Raw genomic sequence first — 25,195 nt, 5'->3', positions numbered from 1 at the left:
TGCTGCGCTGTGCCTCATACTCTCTTTGGCAAGAGCAATAATCAATAATATGTTGGATTGCCATATTACAGTATTCATTAGCTCCAGGCATGTAGAAAAAAATTTAAATAAAAATGATATTACTTATTTGCAAATTAAAAAGGTGTATCAGGAGCCATAACCAGCTAAAGCAGTGCTTAAAGGAAGATCCAAGTAGAATGATCCCTGCAGAAAGACTGGTGGTAATGAAGTCCTTGATTTTTCACACAGAAGCAGTGAGTGTGGAGGAGGATGCTATTTAAGTATGGAATGCACCATTTTAAAGACTGTGTGATTAATCCTGTTAGAGGATGTGTTTCTAAAAGAGAAGCAGATCAGTGGCATAAAGCTGTAAGAAAGTATGAGAGCCAAACATAAGCATCTAATCTCAGAGAAAGTCTCCTGTGACAGTGCAGTGTACTTCTGTTTAAAGTTATGTATACTTCACTGCAAATAACCAGATAATTTCAGAATCTGCAAAAAATTAATGTCCCCGCTGTAAATGCCAGCAGGGAAGATGTGTAGCATAAATTAGGGAGTAAGGGAAGTAGAAACTCTCAGTCTTGTGCCTGTTCAGGTATTTTTTGTCCCTTCCAATCTGGATTTAGTCCTAAGTGGTAATGATAAGGGGTATGTGGTGGTCATTAGATTTCCTTGGTGTGCTTTATGCGAGAGAAGAAAATACCAACGAGTCAGGTATGTAACAACACGTTCCAAAATCCTGATAGTCTGGGCAGCCGCCTCCCCAACCTGCTTACCTGGCAAACCTCTAGTCAGGAGCTGAGCTGAGCGTGCCACGTATCTTCTCATGCCTGTAGTCACATCTGTGGTGTAATTGTAATGAGATTGGAGTAATCTCACTGATCTGGACCGAGTTGGACTGATAATTTAAATGTGAAAGGCTTCATAATCTCCTGCTGATCCCAGAAAGTTTTCAGCATTTAATTAAGGTCAGAATTAAAAAGATGATGAAAACAAAACCTTCCACATTTACCTCCTTGCCTATAAATGTTAAACCATGACAGGTGTGTTCTTCTGAAATTCCTAGAGTGATGATGACACTTGTGTAAATGCCTCTTAGGTTGATGTAACACTTAGAGCAGTAACAGTCATCTCTAAAAGAAACAATGAGAAGGTTTGTGCTCCTTTTCCTTTCCTCTTTCTTGCCTCATACCTGTTTCATCAGTTCAAATGGGTGTTTTCTGCAGACATGGCCACTGCAAAGGTGGCTCTATGTGACTCCCTCTAACAGTTCAGTAGTTCTTAGTTTTTTTGCTTGAGATTAGGAAATGGAAAGCCCAGTGAGGACTGAAGAGGTGAAAGCAGCTGGTGGGGGCTGTGCACACCCATGTCTGTGTTGTGTGGGTGTTGGGGTTGCTTCTGCTTCTGTGTGCCGGAGGGAGAAGGGTGAGTGTGAACGGAGAAGTGCCACAGCTGCTGCCCGAGGCAGGTTGAAACTGCACCACAGACGGAGAGGAGGTCTGTGGGGAGAGGAAGGAGACAAAGCAGCTGCAGGGGAGTTCCTGGGGCAGGGTGCACTTGGCTGCGAGAGAAATCACCAGCGGAGGAAAGCTGAGCAGTGGGAAAGTGTGAGAGGAGCCTGGGAGAACAGGAGAACAGCACAAGGTCGCCAGAGCCAATAAATCTGGTGAGCCTTCTCGTCTCACTGTTCTTGGTCATTTGAAGGGCCTGCCAGCAGGTAAACCTGTGGGCACTGGGTACCAGCCACTGCAGGGCAGCATTACAGAGTGCACAGGGGTTGTCCTGCTGTGTCAGGCTGGAAAGGAGTTCTGCTCCTAGTGTGCTCCCTCATCTTCTCCCCAGTGTTAATCAAACCAGTGAGAAACCATACAGAAGGGAGGAGGGTATGATTGATGAGTGGCTGTGGGTGCTTTGTAGTTGACCATTTGCTTTTAAACTTTTCAAATCTGTTGTTGGGGTGAGCAGAATTGGAAGAGTGTGGCCAGTAGTGTGTTTAGAAAAACACCTTGAATGAGATTTTTATGATTCACTTGAGTGGAAACCTAAATGCAGAACCTTGTCAGGACCTAGAGGGGCAGCTTGACACCTTGAAAAGCTGTTTGAAGTTCTCAAGAGACCGCCTCAGAAAACAATGATCTGGTCAATAAGCAAAAAACTGGGGCATACTGACAGTCATCCAGAAGAGCCATTGATGGGACTTCTGTTTTCCTTCCCTAAAGACCAGCTTAATAAATCCAGTAGATAACTGAGGTTTTGATTAACTCTTTTCTTCTTATTCTGTTGCTGAACATTTTGAACGTTGCTGTAACGCAGTCACACAAGTGTCACCTGTGCAGGTTACTCAGATGAGCAGTAGTGTGGTGTGAGCACTGGGTGTTTCCTCAGACAAAGAAAGGTGGCATATCTTTCAACATAGATGTTTGTTTTTGACTTTGTGGTGGCTATACATCATCCAGTGTTTTCCCCTTCATATTGTGATATATCATCTTGTGTTTCACGCTTGAGATGTTGTGAGAGAAGTGAGTGATGTTATGTAACATAAGCAGAGAATTATCTTCTTATGGTCTGAAAGTGACTGTTGGTTTGATAAAGCAGTTGACTAATTAGTAAATTACCCATTGTTGTTTAAAATACTTGCGCTGCAAAATGTAAATGAAAAAAATTTCTCCACTTGTCAGTATGAAAAATGACAATAGCAAAAATAATACATAGGACATCTGCTCTGATTTTTTTAAAATTTAAAATGCATTTAAGGCAGATGTTACAGCATTTGAATGGAAATCGAAGTAAATGGAAGAACAAAACATAGCTGTTTACCTTTTATGAAGTCCCATTTTTATGGCTAACATCACTATCAGTATGTGACTCAGTGCCTGTATTTTTCCACTGTTTGTATCAGACTGAACTGAATGTTCTTTAAACAGCTGCTGTCAGAATGACATATAGTCCCAATATTAACAGAAATTATTGGTGTGTCAGTGTTTTGGGGTGTTCTCTGATGTTGTTTCCCTTTGCCCATCCTCTCTTTCCAGGAGAATACATCAAAACATGGAGGCCGCGGTATTTTCTGTTGAAGAATGATGGCACCTTCATTGGCTACAAAGAACGGCCACAGGATGTTGACCAGCGGGAATCACCTTTAAATAACTTCTCAGTAGCTCGTAAGTGTTTCTAGCTGCTCCCTTATCCACTTTGGGGGTTGATATCTTCTTGCAACATAGCTGGTAAGCTGCATTAGTAATGTTCAGATCTGCCCAGAGCGATGTATCGAAACACTAAGTGTGTTTATTTGAGCTGATAAATCCCACTGTGTTTCTCAGGAGTGATTGTAATGTGGAGGTTTGATGCTCTGCTTATTTTTCTTTTTTGTTTTTACATTTCCTAGTAATTTACCATTTCTGGTTATTGAATAAAATGAGTTTATTTGTTAATGTTTTGTATGTATAATAGTCAGCAAGTTGCTTTAAAGTGAAAATTCACCCAGGTGCATGTACTTGGCAGGTAGGTACAGCAAAAGCGTTTCTGCCACCAGATCTGGATTCCAGTGGCATTGACATAAGTTGGAGTTATTTAATTGTTAGCATAAGCAAATGCAGAGCGAGCACATTTTAATGGAGCACACTTGGATTTTCTTAATTTTGAACACAAATCCATAGTTGTTCAATCAAAGCCAGCAAAAGGGTTTGGAAATAATAACATCTCCTAACCTCTGCACTCTCTACTATGCAAACATTTCCGACTTCACTCAGGTGCTGCGGCACAGGATGTGATAGAAGACTCTGAAGATAATTTCCTTTTCTTGCTCATGTTTTTAACCTTTCACTGCATGCTTCCAGCTTTTATTTTCTCCTGTTCTTAATCTTTCCTGTCTCATGATCTGCCTGTGTCTCGTTCCATCACTTAAAAATAGATCATTGTGGCACCTGTTATTAACAATGATCTGTTCCATGTTCCTGGTGACTACTGCAAGGAAAGCTCTACAGGGAGGAGGGTAGGGGTTTTCCCTCTTCACTACAAGGTAGCTCAGAATACAGGGGGTTCATCTTTGTAGCTGATCATTAAGCATGTATTTATTTTAAAACACCATGCTCCTGGAAGAGGGCTGGGCAGCAGTAGGAATTAATGGAAATGTTCATTATTTTTCCTCCAGTAGCAGCATATACCTGTTCAAATAATGGACATGATGTTGCCTTGTGCCTCTGCGCCAGGATTCCAAGAGTGCTTTGGGGCTTTTTGTCTTATTTGAGAGGCAGAATTGTGGTAGTGTTTTCATTTCAGTAATGACATGGTACTTTCCTCTTTAGTCTGGTATCTTCTTACAGATCAAGAGGGTAAAGCAAGGCAGTAGAAAGCCATTAATTCATAAATTAATTCAGTACTTGGTCTATAGCCAGAGGCTTTTAACAAATGCACTTTCTGGAGGACACTTCCATCCTCTTGCTTCCAGCTGCATTACTTGGGCAGCTCAGTGCTAAGGACTAAAAATGTGTCCGTTGCCTTTTTTTTGTCCAAGCTGCCTTTAAAATGGATTAACTTAACTCAGTTTTCACAACAGGAATATGGTGCTTTTTTGGCAGATTGAGCCCATCAGTCTCAGCATTTATAGATAAACAGGTTTGTTACCATGGCATCGGAGCACTGTCAGAGAAGACACAGCACATGCCTATAGATGAGTTGTAGTCCCTGTAAGAGGCACTGTGGGCTGGGTGGTGGGTGGGAGGATGTTCCTAGCAGTGGCTCTTTCCTGGTGTCAGGTCAGGAAGGCCTTGAAGATTGGGGTAGGGCCTCCTTCCTAGAAGTCATTATTGTGGATTTGGGCCCACAGAAGCAGCTGTTTCCCCACCAGAATTTAATTTCTCATGTAGGCAGTAGCAGGCAGTGCTGCCAGCACTTCTGTCCTTTCTGGGTGCCCTCCACACTTTCACAGATTCACGGAATAGTCTGAGTTGGACAGTACCCACAAGGATCATCGAGTCCAACTCTTGGAGCAAATGGCCATATGGGGATTGAATCCACAAACTTGGTGTTATTAGCACCAGGGTCTAAACAGCTGAGCTCATCTCAGGGATCATTTTTGAATGTGTTTTACACCACAGGCTTTCCCTTTGAACTTGCTTGCCTGGTCCTTTCATTTAGGTTAACATGTCGAGTTAGTGTGTATGAACTTGAGCTGTCTTTGGAGGAAGGCTCAGGCCCGAGCACAGGCCTTTAGAAGCCTCCTGCCAGTGGAGGGGAATTTAGATTAAATATTTTGTAAAAATTAATCCTTCTGTTTTCTTTTCCTCCAAGAGACCACGATAGCCCTGACTTTTTTTGTTAATTAGTGAACCAGATTTTTTTTTTTAATGAGATGGCAGGCTGTCTCTGTCAGTCTGTTCTTTGGAAGTGGTCCCATGTTTCTGATTAAAATCTTTACCCTCTTCTGCTGTACAAAAATATAGGCTTTTTTATCTTTGCAAGTAAAAGGAGGGCTTTTTTTAAAAGGGGAATTTTATTATTTGTAGTGTAAAATGAATATTGAGTGATTCTTTCAGCACATGAGAATTGAGAAATAATTTATCAGCTATGACAGAAGGTAGCAACTAATGGTCATGTGTCTTTAACAGGTATGAAGAAAGTATTAGGAGTAAATAGTGTGTGATTTTCATGTGTTTGACAGTCTTTTCTTTCTCCTACACAAGCCTTTTCCTTTCAGTCTCTGAGGGCTTTGATCATACATTTTTAGATACTTGTTTCTAATCCCCTCTGGCTAAAGAGAGGCTTACTATTTATTTAAAATAACTTTTTTCTCCACCTATTTTTCCTTTTGAAATAGCCATATGCCAATGTTTGCTGAGTTTAAGGAATTTATTTTCTCTGGAATTAACCTGTTGATGATTTATTTAAAAACAAACAAACAAACAAAAAACAAATACAGAAGACCCTGAGTAACACTCATGAAACATGGTGCCTTAGTTTTTAACTGAGATTTTTGAATCTTGTTTGTGTTCTGTACTTTACCACTAGTAAGGTAGAAGGAGTAAAAAAGTCTGTACTTAAATATTCTGCTCCAGAGCTCCTGCAGATGAATAACCAATAGAGCCTGAGTTGTAAATCTGTGGGATAAGTAGCCTTCATACCAATTGTAATCTCGGATTATCATGTATGTCTCCCTATTAGATTATAAGCCTTTAAAACCATATAGCTGAGAAAAGCAGTATATTGTGAAAAACCACATGGAGAGAGAGGCTGTTCCTGTTAGAAAGGGATTATTTCTCCCAGCTGTCAAAAAGGAAGATGGACTGTGGTGGTTTTGTTGTAGTGCTGAAAACATAATTGCTCAACAATAAAAGAGGTCCTTTTGAGACAGGACTGTGTGTCTGCAGTCAAGCATTTTTCAGAGGGCACAGGATGGCCAGATTAGTGGTTGTATTTTTTGTCTGCTGTTACTAAGAGCCACCTTTGTGCAGGTCTGTAACTTGGTGCTCCTGACCCCTCACTTTTGCCATGCTGAACAGTTCAGAGTTGAGTTCAGTGATGCTAGCAGAAAACAAACACTTCAACATAATATTCCCATTTGTCTTCCAAAAGTTTTATTTCTTCATCATTCTATTTTCCTTATTTACCTTTTTACTTCTTTTTTTTTTTTTTCCCTGTTTTCTTTTTTCTGTTTCTCCATACCTTTCCTTAAAGAAACCAAAGCAGGAATAGGAAGGGTTCTTCCTTGACATTATTGTTTTAAGTGTGATGTCATTTTATAAGGAGCAGAGTTTGACACTTTCATCGAAAGTAATCTGCCTTTTAGCTTAAGTGCTGGGAAACCAAATATTGTGACATTTTAGAAAGTCACTGGGATAATACTAAGTGTCTTTCAAATACAAAATGGTAATTTACATTTGAATGCCTTAGTGTCTATTCCTGTTGGGAACAATTTCTCTGTCCTACTTACTTTAAAAGACCAAACGCCAGGAAAGAATCAAGAGGTTCTTTAGAGCAATTTAAATAATTTTTAACAGGCTGCTGTTTGTAGTACTTTGTTGCAAATGGGGAATACTTACGTTGACCTGTTTCACAGGAAAAACTTCCTTCGAAGTGGGTAAGCGACCCTCGGCCCGTATTTGAAATTGAATATTTTTATAGCAGAACCCTCAAACATGCCATAAATCAGACCTAACACTACACAGCATCTCTGTCAGTACTCTGCTGGAGTAGTGCATGTTGCAGTACTTGATTAGAGAAGGTGGATTTGGTGCTTCTCTAACTTTCCAACTACAGTGAAGAGCACACAGTTGAGTTTGAAAGTAAGAAAAAAACTACTGTTCATTTATTTCCTTGATAAAATCCATGTGATTATCATATATGGTGAGAAATACGTGGTAGTTTCAAACTTCTAGAACCTATGTGGTACAGCACTTTGGTAAAGCAATTTAAAAGTAAAGCCTTCTGTATTTCTTGATATGTGGTGTTATGATTGAGCAGGGTAATTAGACAGCATATTGTTCACTAAACAAAACAATTCTGGGTGACATTCTTGAATTATAGTGGTTATTAAGTGACAAATCTCTATTATTCATCTTGCTGTATGCCTTAAAGATTGCTGTATCAGCAAACTTAACAGATATCAATGGACAGTGGTGATTGAGAGGGAGAGTGACGTTTAATTGGTCGCCATCTATGGCAGGAAAAGCCTTGTGTGGTTTATCATGCTGAAATTAAATGGTTAAATCTAGAGTTCATGGCTAATTTAAATATCTATGCAGCTACTTCAGAATGTGACTCTAAAGTGTTTTTAAAATCTTAGCCAAACCTCTCTGTTTATTTCTTTTATAATGTTGTATTTTGGGATAAGTGTGGAAGAACAGCTCTGAATTAGCACAAGGTTAGGAAATAGCCTAATGTTGTTCTTCAGTCTTCAGCCAGGTTTGGTGTCTTAGGGCTGCGTTGTGCAGGCTCCTAGAGGACAACCCCAGCCTTAATCTAATCACGTTAAGCAGATAAAAATGGGAGGCAGAACAAACAAACAACAAAAAAAGAAGGGTGGCTAAACGGAGGTGGGAGGTCTGGGAGCAGGAGTGCGATCTTTTGAGTGGGATTTATCAGCACCAGGCTCACGGGGCTGCGCCAGCCCGGGCAGTTGTGTTGTGTTTGGCTCTCTTTTCATTCTGTTAGAGGACAGAGGTGGCTGGAAGGCCGAGTCCAGCGCAGCTGCATTGCTGTGTGGAAGTTGTTTAATCTGAAGGAAGGAGTGCCTTTATTGTGCTAAAGCCTTTGCATGACTCATTAATAAACTTTCTCTTATCTAATTGGAGTGCTTTAGTAGGACGCAATATAACCTCAGCGTGCTATTAAAGAAAAATTATATTTCTTGTCATGAAAAATGCAGAGTTACTAATTGAAAAGCTTATAATTCCAGCAGCAAATGAGGCATGAAATATATTGCCAAAAATACAGTGCCCAAAAACACTGGCAGTAAATATTTTATCTTGGTGCTAATTAAGAGCTTGAACTTAAAACTGAGCATTCTAAATTTACACAATAATGAAATTAACCTAATGGTGCCAGTGTAGCCTTAGTAATGTGTACTGTTATTCTGGTGGATTCTGTCTTCTGCTTGCATGTTGCTGATGGTGAAGGAAGTTCATAGCTCTAGCAGTAAACAGAAATTTCTTCTTGTCTTCATATTGCTTTTTTGTTTATTTAGAAGTCGATTTAGAAACTGAAGACCAAATAACAGCAGCTTGTGATTTCATTAACTGCAAGGAGAAGAGTATAATGCAAAAAAAAAAACTCGCACAATTATATTTTATTTTCCCCCCGCTCACTTGATTTTTCAATTCGACTTTCCTCTAGCAGGATCTGTTTAATTAATTAGCTTTTCTATTAATGTTTATCTAAAAAATGTGGTGGTTTGACTCCCATTGTTACTTCATCGATTTTCGTTTGTTTTTCAGATTTCTGTTAGTAAAGCTAAAGCGTACCGTTTATCAGAAGCATTTCTGGCCCAAATTTGAAGGATTTTTAACCTAAGAAGCTTCAAGTAGTAGATGTGATTCAAAAATTTAAAAAAAAAATACACTTAGCTGTCAACAGACCATTCTGACGAAGGAAGTGGTGGCTTAGCATGTAGCTGTACTGTAGCCTTTTTAGGCTGTGCTTAAACCCTGGCAGTGATGGAAGCTGCTCACTGTGCGTCCGTGCAGCATCTGACTGCGGCAGCTCTCCCAAAGGCCTTTGGAACGGGGTCTTCTCAGGGGGTGCCTTTGCAGTTTGATGTTCCCTCTAGTGTTTGAGGGCTGGAAATGCTGAGTCTGATCTTCATCAGGTTGCTGCAAAATGACCGGACGTTCTCTTGCAGCTCCCTGGAATCCATGGACAGGGTTTTATGTGGGAAAGTCAGGAGGAGGAAATGTGGGGGCTTGACTTCAGTTTCAGTATGTGTAATTGCTGCATTATCAAATGACTTTGACCATGTGCTGTGCTCTGGATGACCTTTAGAGTATGGGACCTGAGTCTGAATGGCTTCTGTGTAATCACATCGCATTTCTCTTACCTCTATGGGCAGACCAAATGTGGAGCCTTTCAAAGCAGAATTTGATTTCAGAGCTGCTTAGATGGCTATCTCCCAAGCTATTTATTGGTTTCATCAACACAGTAAATTGTCTCAAGTCTCCTAAAGGAGTACTTACAGAGATTTCTATGGCTGATTAATTGCAACAGTTTGCTAGATAAGAATAAAGACAAATGATTATTTAAACCTGTTTATGTACCATGACTCTTTCTTCCTTGATTGTGGTAGAGTGCCAGCTGATGAAGACAGAGCGACCTAAACCAAACACATTTATCATTAGATGCCTCCAGTGGACCACAGTAATTGAAAGAACATTTCATGTGGAGACTCCAGAGGAGCGGTATGTTTCATTCATATTTAATGCATAAACTCCTTGCAAAAGCAGATGTAAGTGTTCAGTATTAATAGTGAGTCCTCTGCTGAAGCTCTTATTTATCAGATGATGTACGTCTGGACCGAAAAGTGACAAATAATTTTCGAGTGCCTCAGTTTTAGTGCATTTTCCAGTATAAAAGCAATCCTTATGCGGGGTTTCAGAGAGTGGATTTTGAGCACGGTTTGTAAGTGCATTGTTGCTAGGTTGGGTATCCAAAACAGACAGGTGCAGGTGTGTACCAGCACACAGGTAGTTATTTCTGGAAACAAGGTTCATTTCTCACTGGAAATGTTGTGGTATGTAAAATGAAGGGTTTCTGACCTGGGAGTTTCTGGAAGGATGAGCACAAGTGAAATAGATTCAGGCAGAGTTGAGTTGTATCAAAATAGTGACCTTTTAAAGTCTGGACACCCTATTTCTAAAGCAGAAGTTAGTTGTATCATTGCTGATTGCTAATGTTTTATGCAAATTAGATAATAAAGGTGATAGTTATCTGCTGCAGGTGCAGATTTCTGTTTCATCTTTTAGGAAACAAAGCTGAGAGCTACATCCTGTGCTCTCATCATTGGAGAATTGATCTCTTACCTCCAGAGAGAACAGTTTTCCAGCACAGCTATAATACAACTACTGAGTATTTAAATATTTACTTGCTCTTCAGAAACTGAATTTAAATTATTCCAGTATCATTGCCTTTAGGGAGTGGGTGTCTTAAAACCCTGGTCCTCCCTAGATATGATACTAGCACGTGTTTATTTTGAAGACCACTAAATGCTACCCTGTATTACTCACTTGCTTTTTTCATAACCTTTGCATGCACTTTGCATGCTCCTTATTGTTGGTTTTGATTCTGTTACAATGATCAGAAGAAGGTTAAGTCAAATTAAAAGCAAAGAAAAATAAACTGGTTCTTTTTTCTTTTAGGAACTTCGTGGTCAGTGACCCTAAAGGGAGTGAATAGCAGTTTCCACTTGGGGGAAGATTGTATTTCAGTCTTGTTTTGTTCCCTCCTAGCCAATTAAGTCAGCTTTGTGACACTTCAGGGCTCAGTGTTAGTCACCTCTGTTTTGTACTCTTGAGACATAAAAGCTAAGGGTGAAATTCTGTTCTCCCAGAAATCAAAGATACTCACTTCAGGAGGGCCGAGATCTCACCAAGTCAGTAACAAAAGAGATATGAAGGTCAATATGCCTTTAGCTTCCTATATGCCTTTAGAAGCAATGTTTGCTTTTTTGAAAGAAATGGAGAGAGAAAAACGCAGAAGTTCTTTTTGAATCATTTTGAATATAAAAATATGACTAGTAAATAAGGGAATGTGTTAGTGATGGTGAATAGAGCAGTCTGTGCTGGGAGTGTAGGGAGAATGTTCCCAATGTTTGGCATTACCTTGCTGCCCCAGACAGGGCTGGATGAATTGTGCACAATTCAGGCAAAATCCAAAATAAAAAATGCACAGGGCAGGAAAGACCTTACATGGTGCAGTTTTCATTAAAGTCTTGTGTTGGATACTTTTTCCCATGGACTTTGCTTCCTCTGGGGAATGATCTGCCTCTTGCATCCATTATAAATGGAAACTCACATGTTCAGATACGATTTTTAGAAAAAAACAATTTCATAGGACTAGTGAAAAATTGGACATTGATAAGGATGGCACAGCTGCACTGCAGATTGTGCACAGGGTTGTTCAGCACTGGCTGCTGCTGGTCCTGCTGTATTAGCAAAATACCTGGGATGTCCTTAGGAGAAGAATTTACCCGGTCCCTAGAAAACACCAACTAAACCACCACATACTGTTCCCTGCATATACAAAAGACAGTAAACATGTTAAGTTCAGATAGTTCACTGGATGTGTCTCCAACCTCTGTATGTGTCTTTAAAGCCTGTCCCGCGACCCTGGAAGCCCTTATGAGTTGTATTCTTTATGTTCAATAAATTTGCAGTGAAATCGAGTGGAGGCCAAGAACTTTCACTTCAGTAGCTTCCAAAGGTGTGAAATCTCCCAAAGGACACTGGAGTGGAAGTGGTCTCCATGGGAGTTGAAGGGGTCACTGTTAGAGCACTGGTGGCTGAAACAGCTGTGGAAACTTTATTGTAACCAAGACCTGTGCTTTAGATGAAATGTCACTGCTTTTGCTGACATTCTACTAAAGTTTACCCAGCAATTGCTGTACTAATATCACCATCTTTACAACAGAAGAATAACCTAAGTGTCCTGAGCTTTAATAACCTCTCCAAGAACATCACTTGCCACTGCAGCCACTAAAATTTGAGATACGTGGGTGAAGAGGTGCCATAGTGTCCTCAGGAGTTGGATGTGTATTTCAGTGCACCATAGAAATATAGAAGCTGTCTTTACTTGCTTGGTGCTTCATGTAAGCCTTTTGCTTTTTGGTACTGGCAAGTCTGTTTTGGTTATGTGAATCTCTGTATCACCAGGTCATATCCTGAGCTGTTGACTGAATGTCTATTAGAAATTCTGTTATCCAAAAAGCTTGTATTATGTCCGGACTGGGAGGACTTCAGTTGTCTCTTGTTTCTAGTACGATTAATAAAGATTTTAAAAAGGCACTTTTACAGTGCTTGAAAATGCACATAATTCATCGTATCTTCCATTGATTCATCAGAGAGTGTTAGTGGCTCTGTATTCCTTGGTGGTCATTGCTATGGCACATGGTAATCTGAAGCCACAAGTAATAAATATCTTTGCCTGTATTTTGCCAGGGAAGAATGGACAAAAGCCATCCAAACAGTAGCAGACAGCCTCAAGAAACAAGAGGAAGAGATGATGGATTTTAGATCTGGCTCTCCCAGTGATAATTCAGGTGCCGAAGAAATGGAAGTTTCTATGACAAAGCCAAAACACAAAGTGGTAAGTGGATATAGCAGGAATGACTGTTTTTTAGGTCTTCTCAAATATAGACAAGAAATAGTCATCAAGCAGTGTCTGTTCCCCTGACAGTTACATGATTGGCTGTAGATGCAGCTTCTGGAGGAAACAATTGTCTTGGCTGAGCAGAGCCTGTCTGGGTTTGCCAGAGTTCTGACTTCATGTGTCCTCACTGAATGGCCTTCAAGGCCAGCTCAGGTCTGGGTTTGGTTTGCCTTATTTTCCTGTGGTACAGAGCCTGAAACCAAAGCTCCTGCTGGACCTTGTGACTCTGTAAACTCCTTGCAGGCTAGTGCAAAGGTGTTCTGGTGGATTTGCAGGATTTAGGGTGGGTCCGTGGATTTAATTGCTCTGGATTAAGGGTTTAGGCTAACTCCAGCCAGCCACTGCAGTCTGTCCATAGTGCTCCTAGAACTTGGGGTTTTGCATTAGGCACTGCACGGTCTGAATGCAAAGGGCCAGCTAAGGAATGGCCTTCCATGACATGAGTACGTGCCAGAGAAGATCTTTGCCCTCTTGAGCCTTTTTAGGTGTCTGTTTTCAACTTCCCTTTATTTCTTTCTACCCCATTGTGATCTATCTCTTCGTATTTCTGTTTTCGGAAGTGTTCCCACCTGTTCCTGCAAGAGGAAATTGATAGAACCTTTCCCCATCCAAATGCGTTGTCTGTGGATTTTAGGTGGGCACTTCCTTGTGTCTTCATCTCACCATTGTCATCCTTACCCAATTCCATAAGTTTGATTCAGTTTTGGGAAAACCGATGAAGTTTTTCTGTAAAAAGATAACCATCCCCCAGTGTCTTCACTAAGCTTGTGTGTTACCCTTGTGTCGTGTCAGTGGCTTTCAGAGTGATGTGGGTGGATACTTTCATACCACTCTGAGTCAGAGCTTGCCAGTAAGCTTCTGGGTCTTTGGCTGAACAGATCCTGAACAGATCCTTATGTTCATGGAAACATAAGAACCACCTCATTCATCAAATAGATACAGTCTTCTGAAACAGTGTCTGTCTCTTCCTGGACTTGTTAGTGAGGATGACCAAAATGATTACTGGGGTGCTGGCATTAACTGTAATGAGCAATTTAGCAGAAAATCTCCTCAGCCAGCTCTAGGGAAGAATATGGAGACGTTTGCTGTTGGGGGCATTTTAACATTTTTCCCAAACTGAGGCTGCAGCAGCCTTTGGTTGTGTAAGTTTGGGGTGTATGCATGTGGAGAAAGGAGACAGTCCAGCCATGCCCTGATGAGACAGTGAGCTGCCCCACACCCCCCTAGAGCCTGTATCCCAGCCTGGCTGAGCTGCCAGTCACTGGCACACCAGCGGCAGTGCTCCATTCTCCCCTAACCCAGCTGCTGAACGGCCAAACGACCACAAGTCCCACCTGGGGGAAAGACCCATGAAGGCCAAGGGGTATTTAGGGCTGAACACAAGGCCATCACCTTGTCTGGACCCTGCCTCTTCTTAGAGTTTCTATCTGAACGCTGCTGGAGTCCAGGAGTTGGTTGCTGTATGTGTGCTTTTCTATATCTTTTCTGTTTTTCTCCTCATTCCCTCTTGTTGGAATATTTTGAGTAACTTACTGTCGAATGAATTTAAAGTTTGCTAAGTTGGATGGTCCAAGTTAATACTGTGAGAAGTGTTTCATGTTGATTGGATGTTGTAGTAAACGTTTAGCCAAAGTTGCCTGATTTTCTGAAGTTTGCCAGTAAGTGTTTTTTGTTGTTTTGACCTCGTGAGAATATCTGGTTGGTATTTCTCCCGTGAATCCAACTCAGAATAAGGAGAAGGTAGTTTTCGGTCAAAACCAGTGTTTTCTGGCAAAAAGGTCATGGAATCCCGGGTATAGAAGCTTGATCAGACACACACATGTAGTCTGAGAAAAACTGGCAGAAAACACAGATACTTGCCGAGAATATTGGAACTTTGTCAAAAGCAGGGAAAAAAAACCCCACCTGGTAAGGGTTCCACTTCAGAGTCTTTAATGGCTGTCCAGAAAGATAAAGAGGCACATGTTGGAAGGGCCAGAGAAAGAGCTGGTGAAGTTGCAAATTGCCTTGGAGGCTGAAACAATAGCTCGCCTCAGGTCGGAGTGAGAATTAACAGCCCAAAAGCAACTAGCCCCAAACCTGAGAAACCTGTTAAACAACTTTGTGCGGGAACCAAAGAGCTTTAGAGTTGCAAATTATCACCATTGAGGAAGGTGTGGAGGATGAACCAGGGTCTTCCAAGCTAGGGAAGGAGTTGGGTCTCCGTGAAGGTGATTTCAAGCCCTTCAGCTCTTCGGAGGAGTTCGATGCAACAAAGCCAACCCCCCCACCAACCCATAAACTCTGTCCATCGGTAAAAAATGAGGAGGTGGGACTCCCTGAGCATGATGTCACTGATGTCACCTCCCTCCACTCCTTTGACTCAGCAAAGGCAACCCCCACTGCACCCCACCCCAAGCCCTGCTATCAAGAGGCAGAACCGATGGTGGTGATATCTTACTCTGCGAGGGAATTGGTTAATTTGCAAGGGAAAATTAGCAATTGTCCTACAGAAAATAAAACTGATAATGTTTAGAAAATTTCACTGATGGGGAGTGAAATAAAGCTTTTTGAGGAGGTACCTACCTATTATGTGAGAAGTTTAAATTTGTTGGAGAGAGAAAAACTCATCCCTCTCCCCATTCCAACATATAAAATTACTGGGAGAGTGTGAGAGGCAGTGGGCTTCCAACCAATGCACGGGAAACACATGGTGACCTGTTGGCCTTCTCCGATGTTATTGTTATTTATTGCAACATTTAAGGATCAAGACCGAGACAAAAAACTCTCTGTACCAACTCCAAAAAGTGGGAGAGAGTAGTGAATTCAAAGATCCTCAAAGTTTCCCTGTATTTGCGATGCTTTGCAAACTCCTCCTACACTGCCTCCTGCTGGCAGCAGTGGGTATTGAGCCTTGCCGGCCGCTAGAGGCCAGAGGTGGAACTGCAGAATCCGTAACCCCTTGGGGAAAAAATACTTTCATCGTTGTGCAAGTTTGGTGTTTTAGTCTTGGTAATAACTCTGCATGTTCAGGTTATATCCTGACCAGCCAGAAGACTGGGTGTATTTTGGAAGTGGAATAAGGAGCTGTTTAAGCAGATGTGGAAAGGACTTGAACTGTACACACAGCTGTGAGATCTGCAGCTGAAGACACCCAAATTATGTGAATAAAGTCAGCTCTGGACAAAGAGGAACACAGAGGGGCCCGTACTGGACAATACAGTAAACAGTAAATCTGTTGGAGATAAAGCTGCAGTAAAATCTGAAATGAAAAATGAAATGTGTTAAATGGTTCATCATTTTGTATTTTCAAAACAGCGTCCCCAGTATCCCTGCAAAGTTGTTTGCTCCTGGATTAGTCGACCGTCCTAGCAGGACCTTGTACTTAACAACTGTAGTAGCAAGTATGGTTTCAAAGGGCTGAGCAAGAAAGAAAAGAGAGTGGTATCCTTTTCCCTGAGGACCACTCTAACATCACACACAAAAACCAAATATATATTATTGGTTGGCTTTGGACTGGAGTCCAAATTTGCAAAACAGCATGTAACAGAATATGTAGATCCAACAAAAATTGTTTTGTCTAAAGTGAAAAGGTCTCAAAAGGATGGCTGGCTACTCTAACTCAAGTTGGTTTCCATGGTGCTAAGAATGCTCATCGGTATTGTTAAAGTAGTTATCTACATAACTTAAGTTTCATTAGTGATGGTTGCATTTTTAATGTGTTCTAAGGTTATTTTCACAGATTGTTAATTATTCAATTAAACTTTCTATAGCAGGAAACACAAAAAATTGCCAAGTAGATTGCTTCCTCTTTCTGAAGTAGGTCTAAGCGGGACCAGGTTTTCTCCTTCTAGAAGTGTTCCATGAGAGGATGAAGTGGTGATAGGGCAGAGGAGTTGCTGTCCTTTGCTGCATCAAGTGTTTACATGTTTTTGTCTTGAAAGGTTTTAAGATACTTATGTTCATATATGTTTATGTAAGTTTGTTGCTGCAATATTTTGAGATGTTCATATTTTCCCTCTGCTTGTCAGAGTGAGTGGAAAAGATTCCTCCCTCCAGTTTAGTTTTGGGAGCTCATGTATAGGATTTCATGTGATGATGGAAACAAATTTGTGTACCTCTTCCTATCTCCTCCTCAGTGCAGAGTATAAAATTACTGTGTTTAGGGAAGTGTGTGTAGTAATGGTAAGCAATGTGTGAGGCATGATTGTACAGAAGAAGGGGATGTTGAACTGTTGGTGGCCCTGGAAGGTTGGAGAAAAGGGGCTGACAGTGGAACTGAAGTGGAGCTGGGAAGTTCCAGCTGTAGATGAAAAAGGCATAAGTGATTAAGAGAAAAAAGATTAGGGGTTGGAGAACTGCTGAAGAGTCTGGTAAAGTTGGGAAGTATTTTGTCCAAACTCAGGACCTCGACTAAAATTATGTGCTGAGGAGGTTGGAATGGCTGAGTGTTGTTATATATTGGACCCTACCCCTGAGGCAATTCAGACTACTAGGTAGTAGAATTTCACTGAACGTTGTTTCCTGTGGTACTCACTGTCTCCTTCCTCTTTCCCTGGGTACAGGTTCTGGTAATCCCCCTGAAACCTGCTTGGTGGGAGGGATAAGGGTGACAATTTGGGACATGTATGTGTCCATGAAGGCCAGGGGGTATTTAGGGCCGAACACAAGGCCATCACCTTGTCTGGACCCTACCTCTTCTTGGAGTTTCTATCTGAACACAGCTGGAGTCCAGGAGTTGGTAGCCATATGTGTGCTTTTCTGTCTTTCTTTTTCTCCTCATTTCCCCCTTGTTGGAATATTTTGAGTAACTTGCCATTGAATGGATTTAAAGTTTGAATTTAAAGTTAAGGTGAATGGTCCAAGTTAATACTGTGAGAAGTGTTTTATGTTGATTGGATGTTGTAGTAAACCTTTAGCCAAAGTTGCCTGATTTTCTGAAGTTTGCCAGTAAGTGTTTTGTGTTGTTTTGACCTCATGAGAATATCTGGTTGGTATTTTTCCCGTGTATCCAACTCGGATTGTGTGAAACACTAGAAAGCCCTTTCAAAAGTCCCTCTGAGCGAGTAGAAAGAGGCCTTACAGGGAGTCATGTTGTCTCTGGATTTTGGTGCTGTTTAATGAAGCACAAGAAAACTGGTCTGCTAGAGAGGTGGAGAACATCAGAAAAAAGTTGTGGGTTCAATCCTGGAATCAGAGTAGTATGTGCCTTTTAATGAATGTCTGCACTGGGCAAAAGGTCAGAATGGCTATGGATTAATATGTTTGTTCAGTGTTACTTGTACACTTGAGTGTTGAGTCATGCAAAAGAGTGTTCAGTTAATTGAAAGCTTATGGTTTTCTTTAAATAGTTTGATTGATTATCTTTGGGAGTGCACTGGCATTCATTTTTGTGGAAGAACCATTTCTGCTCGTGAATTCTACTAAACAAAAGGATTAAAAAACCCAAATGTGCGACATATGCAGTGCATTCTCACGTGAATGAGGAATTCTGGTTTGAGAATAATACACTTCTTGTTAGATCATGTAATTCACTTCTTCTTTATCTGTATCGTTAACAGACCATGAATGAGTTTGAATACCTTAAGCTACTGGGAAAAGGCACTTTTGGAAAGGTCATTTTAGTTAAAGAAAAAGCAACTGGACGGTATTACGCTATGAAAATTTTGAAGAAGGAAGTTATTGTAGCAAAGGTGAGTAGATGGGAAACTTAGGGATGTGGTTCACCCTTGATGCAGCCGTTGTCAAAGTCATGGGAAGGATTCTCAAAGCAGTTGTAAATAATTGCTCTGTTGGTGTTTGAAATGGACCCTGATATGGGGAATCACTTTGCTGATTTCCTTCTGCTTGTGTTTCAGGATGAAGTAGCGCACACGCTGACAGAAAACCGGGTTTTACAGAACTCCCGGCACCCGTTCCTAACAGTAAGCATTTCTGCCTCTGCACAGTGTAACTTGACATCAGCACCACCAAGGCTTTCCTTACTTCTTTTTTTAAACTTACATAGTGCATCTGAGATCTGTGTTTTCAAGCTGGCTTTGTAGTTTTGTACTCTTCCATTTTTTGGGACGCCCAAATGAAAATACTTCTTCAAGTTTTCTGATTCTTGCAGAGCAGGTCCTCAGCACCTCTTGAATACAGTGTTTCAGGGTGTGGTTTGACATTAGGGCTCACCCATTTAATGACTTGCTGTCTCTGAGACGAGTATCTGCTTTCCTTGCCCTTCAAATGTTTGGTCTCCTCTTTGGAGCAGAGATCAGAGTGACCCTGATCTTGTGACAAACAAATTCAGGAAGATATACCAGGGGGAAAAATTTGTCTTCGTTGTTTTTCTAAGCTCCCAGAAACAGCTCACTTTGGAATCAGAGCACTGGTAATACCAGCCAAATGATAGTGGTAGGAGCATGGGGAATGGGGAGGGGAAGAGCAGGACTGTGCTCTATCTGCTCCTTTCCTTTTGGATTGTAAAGTCAAACCATATTCTTATTTTAGACTTCAGTGCCTGCAGTCTCTCTGGGCTGAGTTCAGCTATCCAAGTTCCATCTCAAGATTTTGTTTCTAATATTTGTTACAAGCTGCTTCTTGTAACAAATTGTTACAAGAATTGTTTACAACTGCTTAAAGCCTCTAAGGGACTGTGTAGGATCCTGGTTGTTTCCTTTGGCCAGGTACAGGGGCTTAGCTGGAATTCAGACCTTTTAAGCATGACCTCTGGAAGTAAATATTGCCTCTATTGAGTAAAATCAGTATTATTGACATGTCTAAAACCTGGTCCTTGATTTTTCCGGGAGAAATGTGACTGGTTTAAAAGTGTCACCCTTTGTAGTGAAGATAACAATATCATATGCAGTATTTTCTTTTTAATGCTTTTATAAACCCAAATATCCAGAACAAGGGCTGTCTTGAGATGTTAGCTACAAGACTAGGTTTAGCTTGGGTATTAGGAAAAGGTTGTTACCCAGAGAGTAGTTGGGCTCTGGAATAGACTCCCCAGAGAAGTGGTCACAGGACCAGCCTGACAGAGTTCAAGAAGAATTGTGTTCTTCTTGAACAGATTGTTCAAGACAACACTCTGAGGCCCGTGGTGGCATTCTGGGGGTGGTCCTGTGCAGGGCCAGGACTTGGTCTTGATGATCCTTTTGGGCCCCTTCCAGCTCAGTGTATTCTGTGATGAACAATCTTAATACTATGGCAAACAAGTTGCTGTTACTCCTGCCACAGGAACACATGTGACAGGACTATACACAGGCACCTTATGACTCTCCATCACAGCCTCCATCCGGTCTGTTTTTGTGAATTGCTTCCAAATTTGTATTGCCAATGTTGGCCAATCCCCTGGCAGGCTGTCTGTAGGGAGCAGTTGCAAGCAGCAGGGAACAGGCTGGGGGCTGGTGTGTGAAAATACTTGCCTATTTCATGTAAGAGGTCTTGTAGCCAGTGTTGTGAAACCTTGTGCTCCAGGATTTGGTTGTGGCCTCTCATCTCTGAGTTGAACCTGTGGCCAGAGGAGGAAACTTCACAGTCACTGTCAGTACAGTTGGAGTCCCTGTTAATGGGCCAGGACTTTGTTTCACAGCATTTTAGGTGATGATAGCTTCTGCAAGGAATTTGTTTAATGTTTTATTAAATTTATTTAAAGAAATAAGTTGACAGTGAATCAATCCTCAGCTGCAACAGGAAAATACAAGTATTATATAAGATTTAAGGACAAAAAGTTTCTAAAGTTTCTAAAATAGAAAATTTGATGTCTGCTTCTGAAAATCTATTAAAATGCTTTTCTAACTGTCACTATGGTCTAAGTTTTGATTTAAATCTGTTTCAGGCTTTAAAGTATTCCTTTCAGACACATGATCGCTTGTGTTTTGTTATGGAGTATGCTAATGGAGGGGAGGTAAGGGAAATACAATAATGTTTAATACTTTAGGATTTTCCTGTTTTAATACTAGTTTTGCTTGACATTATTTAGCTAAGGTTCATTTTTGCAATTCTAATTAATCCAGGTTATCCCAGTTAAACAGAGCTGTTCACAGGTTTAACTCCATTAATTTTTTCAACTCCATTTTTAGAACATAGAGGTTTTGGGCATCGGTTCATATTTTACATGACAGCAGTATATTATTAACTGACATTTAGAAGTTCAAGAAGGCAAGGTTGCTTTCTAGTTGCTCTAGTTGTCAGACAAGTTTTAAAACTTAATATTGTGAGTATGCTTGGAAGGAGAACTAGAAACTGTTAACTACTATTACAGTCAGGAAGGAAAAGTTGCAATATTAACATTTCTTTAAATCATGCATTAGGCTGTAGTTCTAATATGTAATTGTAGTTCAGTCAAAAATAGTTCTATAATTTTCTGAACCTGTAAGACTGTAGTACATGAACTGGTTATCACTCTGCATCTGTGAATATGTGACATAATTATCTCATCATTTATTTTATGATGGTTTTTAACACATTGGGGAACACAGCTGGGTGAATGTGGGAAGGGGTTTTCTCTTAGGTAATAGCACCTTCCAAGCAGGCTGACCTATGAACTTCAAGACATAATTCCAAAACATTTAAAGTTGAAAATTATTATTCTTGTAGTTGTTTTTCCATCTGTCAAGAGAGCGTGTCTTCTCTGAAGACCGAGCTCGGTTTTATGGGGCTGAGATTGTTTCAGCGCTGGATTACCTGCATTCAGAGAAGAATGTGGTTTACAGAGATTTGAAGGTGCGTAGAAAAATCATTTTCAGGCTTTTGGGGTTTGGTGGTTTTTTTGTTTGTTGTTAAAAAAGCAAATGATCCTGAACTATTAAGAAATCCTTTCCTGACTGAGCTTTATCCAAACCGTTGTTGCAGCTGTTGAGTTGGACTTTACAGGATGTCTAAACCCTTTGATAGTCCAAGAAGCTGCATAAGGCATTTACTGTGACTCTGGCAGGATTTCAGAGAACATGAAGGGTTACTGGGCTACAGGGGTTTCATTTTCACTTGCCTGCTTATGTTGTGAGAGAGACTTTGCTGGTGCTTCTGCACGGTGAAACATAATCCTTGTCTTACCAGGGAGATGGAAGTTCACACTGCATGGATGTGCTTCCTTGCAGTGTGCTCACATCATCTTCACAGTAACTGCTTAACTTCAAGTTACTCATTTGTTTGGGGAACACAGAAGGGGAAAAGAAACCCCAACCAAACAAGGTATCTCAGGGCAAACCAACTAGAGAAATTCTTGAAGAAAATGCAGCAACAGAATTTTCTTTCTTCCTGAGAAGAGTTTTCAGGCCAGGATGAAGGGATCCTGGTAGTTTATTTAGGGGCAGTCTAAGATGAAGCATGCTCTGTAATGTTTTGAGACTATGTCAGAATAATTTCGGGGTATCTGCTGGGATTTGTCACCCATATCACTGTGATTCCCCTGTAATGCACTTTATTGATACACTAAGAAAACTGTCTTAATACCTGGCTGACTTTCTCAAAAATTAGAGACTCGGAGTGGGGTGAATACCATGTGCTGAGTAAATGTATATAGTGATTCTCATTTATAAGGTCTCTTTGGAAGTGGTTCCTTAACCTTGCATATGATTTGCAAACTGGTTTATTTATTTTATGCTATTACTGGTACAGATTATTTCATAGAATCAGAGTAAAAGCAGGGATGAAGTTGTGTGAGGGGGAATACTTAATATACTTTCTGAAGAACTGGTGTTCTGTTGATGATGATATTGTAGAAGCATAAATATGATGTTCATGTTCTGCATTCTTTCTGTATATATGGTCAGTGACCCCAAGACTACAGATTAGTTACTTAATGTTCCCTAAAGAACCGAGGAAAATGTTACGAATGTATATTTACATTTTACATGCTCTGGCAGCTGCTGTGGCTCTGACCCCGTGTTCAGAACTGATCTGCAAAATTCATTTCTTTGATTATCTGGCTCAGGACCAGTGTATATGTTACAGGTAATCATGTCTCTTAATTTGGCTTTTCTTCCCAGTTGGAAAATCTTATGCTGGATAAAGATGGACACATAAAAATAACAGACTTTGGACTATGTAAAGAAGGAATCAAGGATGGAGCAACAATGAAGACTTTCTGTGGCACTCCAGAGTATCTTGCACCAGAGGTATGTTTATGTTGGCTGTTGTGTTAAATTGCCTTCTTATGTGCCTTCCATGGTAGCAAGAGAAGTACGGAATAAATTCCTGTGCCATGATGTGCTCATCCACTAACTGCTGTTATATAATTACACATACTGAGACTCCTTTATTCATCATGATCTGGAACACATCTTTAGCATAATGATACGTGATAATTTTTTGGCAGAGTAGTTTCTTCCACTTGATGGAATATTTACGTTTTACTGGAACAGTGCTTGTTTCTTGGATCAGATACATAATTTAAAAAATACTCCTTTTTAATCACTTCAAATATTTAATGATAGATTACCTTTTTTGGAGCTTTCTCTGTGTTGTCCCATTTGAAAGGTATCAATAGGACTTAAGTAAAAGTATTGTCCAATTCCATTACTATTTGAGGACAGTAAAAGGTGACATGCTTTCAGAAACAGGACAAACCAAGCTTTTTCTGCATTATTTAGCATGGCATGCATTAAAATGCTGACTGTTTTATGACTATAAAAGCACAAGATATTTCTCAGTGTTGATTTGAGCACACCAGTTTCAGAGGAAATAAATCCAGGCAGGGGATCTCAGTTCCCAGACAGTTTGTTTTGGGGAAATTTTTTCTTGTGCAATTTTTTTTTTCCTTTTCAAGTGCAAAATGCAAATGGATGTTTGCAGGTTTGTTCCTGGAAGCACTGTGAGTTGTGCAGCAGAGGTGGTGTTCCTGCTGGCATGGGCTGGGGGCAGATGAGAAGTGCAGGCAGGTTGTTGGGGCTGTGTCTACCCTCGGTGCTCCGCAGGTTTCTCTGCTCTCTCTGCCCACACTCTGAGCTGTGTGGAAGCAAACTCCTGGACTCGTAGGGTGCAGGGCCTGAGCCAGCTTGGTGTGCCTTGCACAGGGGCTGCTTCACTTCAGTGGGGCTTTGCTTCCTGGGGAGTTTACATTTCCATCCTGCTCGGAGCACATGCAGAAGCGAGCCTTGGGCTGCCGGCAGCTTATATAGATTGTTGTCACAGCTTTCCTCTGAGTTAGGAGACTTGAGCCGTGCAAACCTGCCTGGAATTGTACTGTGCAAAAGTAACGGAGGATGGGAAACCAGCATGGAAGAGGAATATTTCTGCTGAGAGCTCATGTCTTTGCTGATCAGCGCTTTTGTGCTCCCTGCTTTCTTAGTGGTGGCAGCATGCTCTTGGGTTTTGTTTGGTTTTGTTGGTTTTTTGTTTGTTTTTTTTTTTTTTTTTTTTAACTCCCAGCTGCTTTCAAGGGCCTCCAGTCCTTTGTAATAATGAAGAACATGGGCACCTGTCTAAGTAGCTTGCAACAAAGAGGCGGAGCCAGTCTCATGATGACTGCCAGCTTTTCCATGGATCACCGGAAGTCTTCAGTGAATCTAAATTGGGGTCCATGCACCACAATTTGAGATTTACTGGTGCAAAGCGTAATTAGCAGCATGACGGAGTGCTTATTATTCATAAACATGGCTTTTATTTTAGCTTCCCTCTTAAAATCAATTGCTGAACTTCAGTTTCTTATCAAGGATTTTATGAGGACGCTAAAAATATTTCTTGTTTTGGTTTTTCCTAACTTGGAATGTGGGGATTCCCTGTGCAGGCAGTTGGACTGTTCTTTCTGTTGTGTTACTTGCTATTATTTTTTCTTTCTAATATTTATGATGAGTTGGCTCATCCAAAAACCCCAAAGGACAAATTCTTTTGATTAACTCAGTTCTCTCCCTTACTTGAAATCCCATCTGTGAGTTAGAGTGTTAAATTGTGAGGAGGCTTTTGTAATCTGGTTGATAATATGCAAAAATCTGGAAATTGTGTGCAACTGATCTTCCATGTGTTTAAGGTCATGCATCCTTAAAAGCAGGGATGTCGATGCTCCTGTCTGCATTTGTAACTCAAGTCCAGCACAGCAGTGTGTCTGTACAGTTGTTGCAGCGTTGTTTTTAGGTTCATACTGGAATCTCATGCATGGATGACAGTGACTGAACCATGTCAACTTTGATGTGTCAGATGCATCAATGGCTGTGATGTTTACAGCTGTTCTTGCCTTCTTTTTCGAATTCCAGCTCACAACAGTCTAGAGCTGCTTGTTAGGAAACGATGATCCCTTAATTTAAGTGAAATGACCTTGTTACTTTACTGCTCCCCAGCTATCCAGTGTGTTGCAATAAATCATGGGTGAATGCATTATCTTCTTTTTTTAATGGTGTATTTTTGATACTTACACCATTGCTGTCTTCCTTGCAACCGCTAA

The 25,195-nt window shown here is 40.8% G+C and overlaps 1 protein-coding gene across 3 annotated transcripts in view; it reads left to right on the top strand.

Moving 5' to 3' along the window:
• AKT1 (AKT serine/threonine kinase 1) overlaps positions 1-25,195 on the top strand; it is a 77,497-nt gene that overhangs the window by 35,898 nt on the left and 16,404 nt on the right. For all 3 annotated transcript variants that reach the window (XM_066188942.1, XM_066188943.1, XM_066188944.1), the window contains 8 exons: positions 3,033-3,161; positions 9,776-9,887; positions 12,642-12,789; positions 18,393-18,524; positions 18,690-18,755; positions 20,654-20,722; positions 21,415-21,540; positions 22,806-22,934. In XM_066188942.1, the coding sequence (XP_066045039.1) occupies positions 3,033-3,161; positions 9,776-9,887; positions 12,642-12,789; positions 18,393-18,524; positions 18,690-18,755; positions 20,654-20,722; positions 21,415-21,540; positions 22,806-22,934 (911 nt within the window). The remainder of the gene's footprint in view (positions 1-3,032; positions 3,162-9,775; positions 9,888-12,641; positions 12,790-18,392; positions 18,525-18,689; positions 18,756-20,653; positions 20,723-21,414; positions 21,541-22,805; positions 22,935-25,195) is intronic.

This window comes from Chamaea fasciata, unplaced genomic scaffold (genome assembly GCF_029207755.1).
Source record: "Chamaea fasciata isolate MVZ Bird 193981 ecotype frontalis unplaced genomic scaffold, bChaFas1.0.hap1 SCAF_7, whole genome shotgun sequence".
In the NCBI taxonomy this organism is placed as follows: domain Eukaryota; kingdom Metazoa; phylum Chordata; class Aves; order Passeriformes; family Sylviidae; genus Chamaea; species Chamaea fasciata.
Note: the sequence above shows the minus strand (reverse complement) of the source record. Positions and strands in the feature narration are given on the sequence as shown.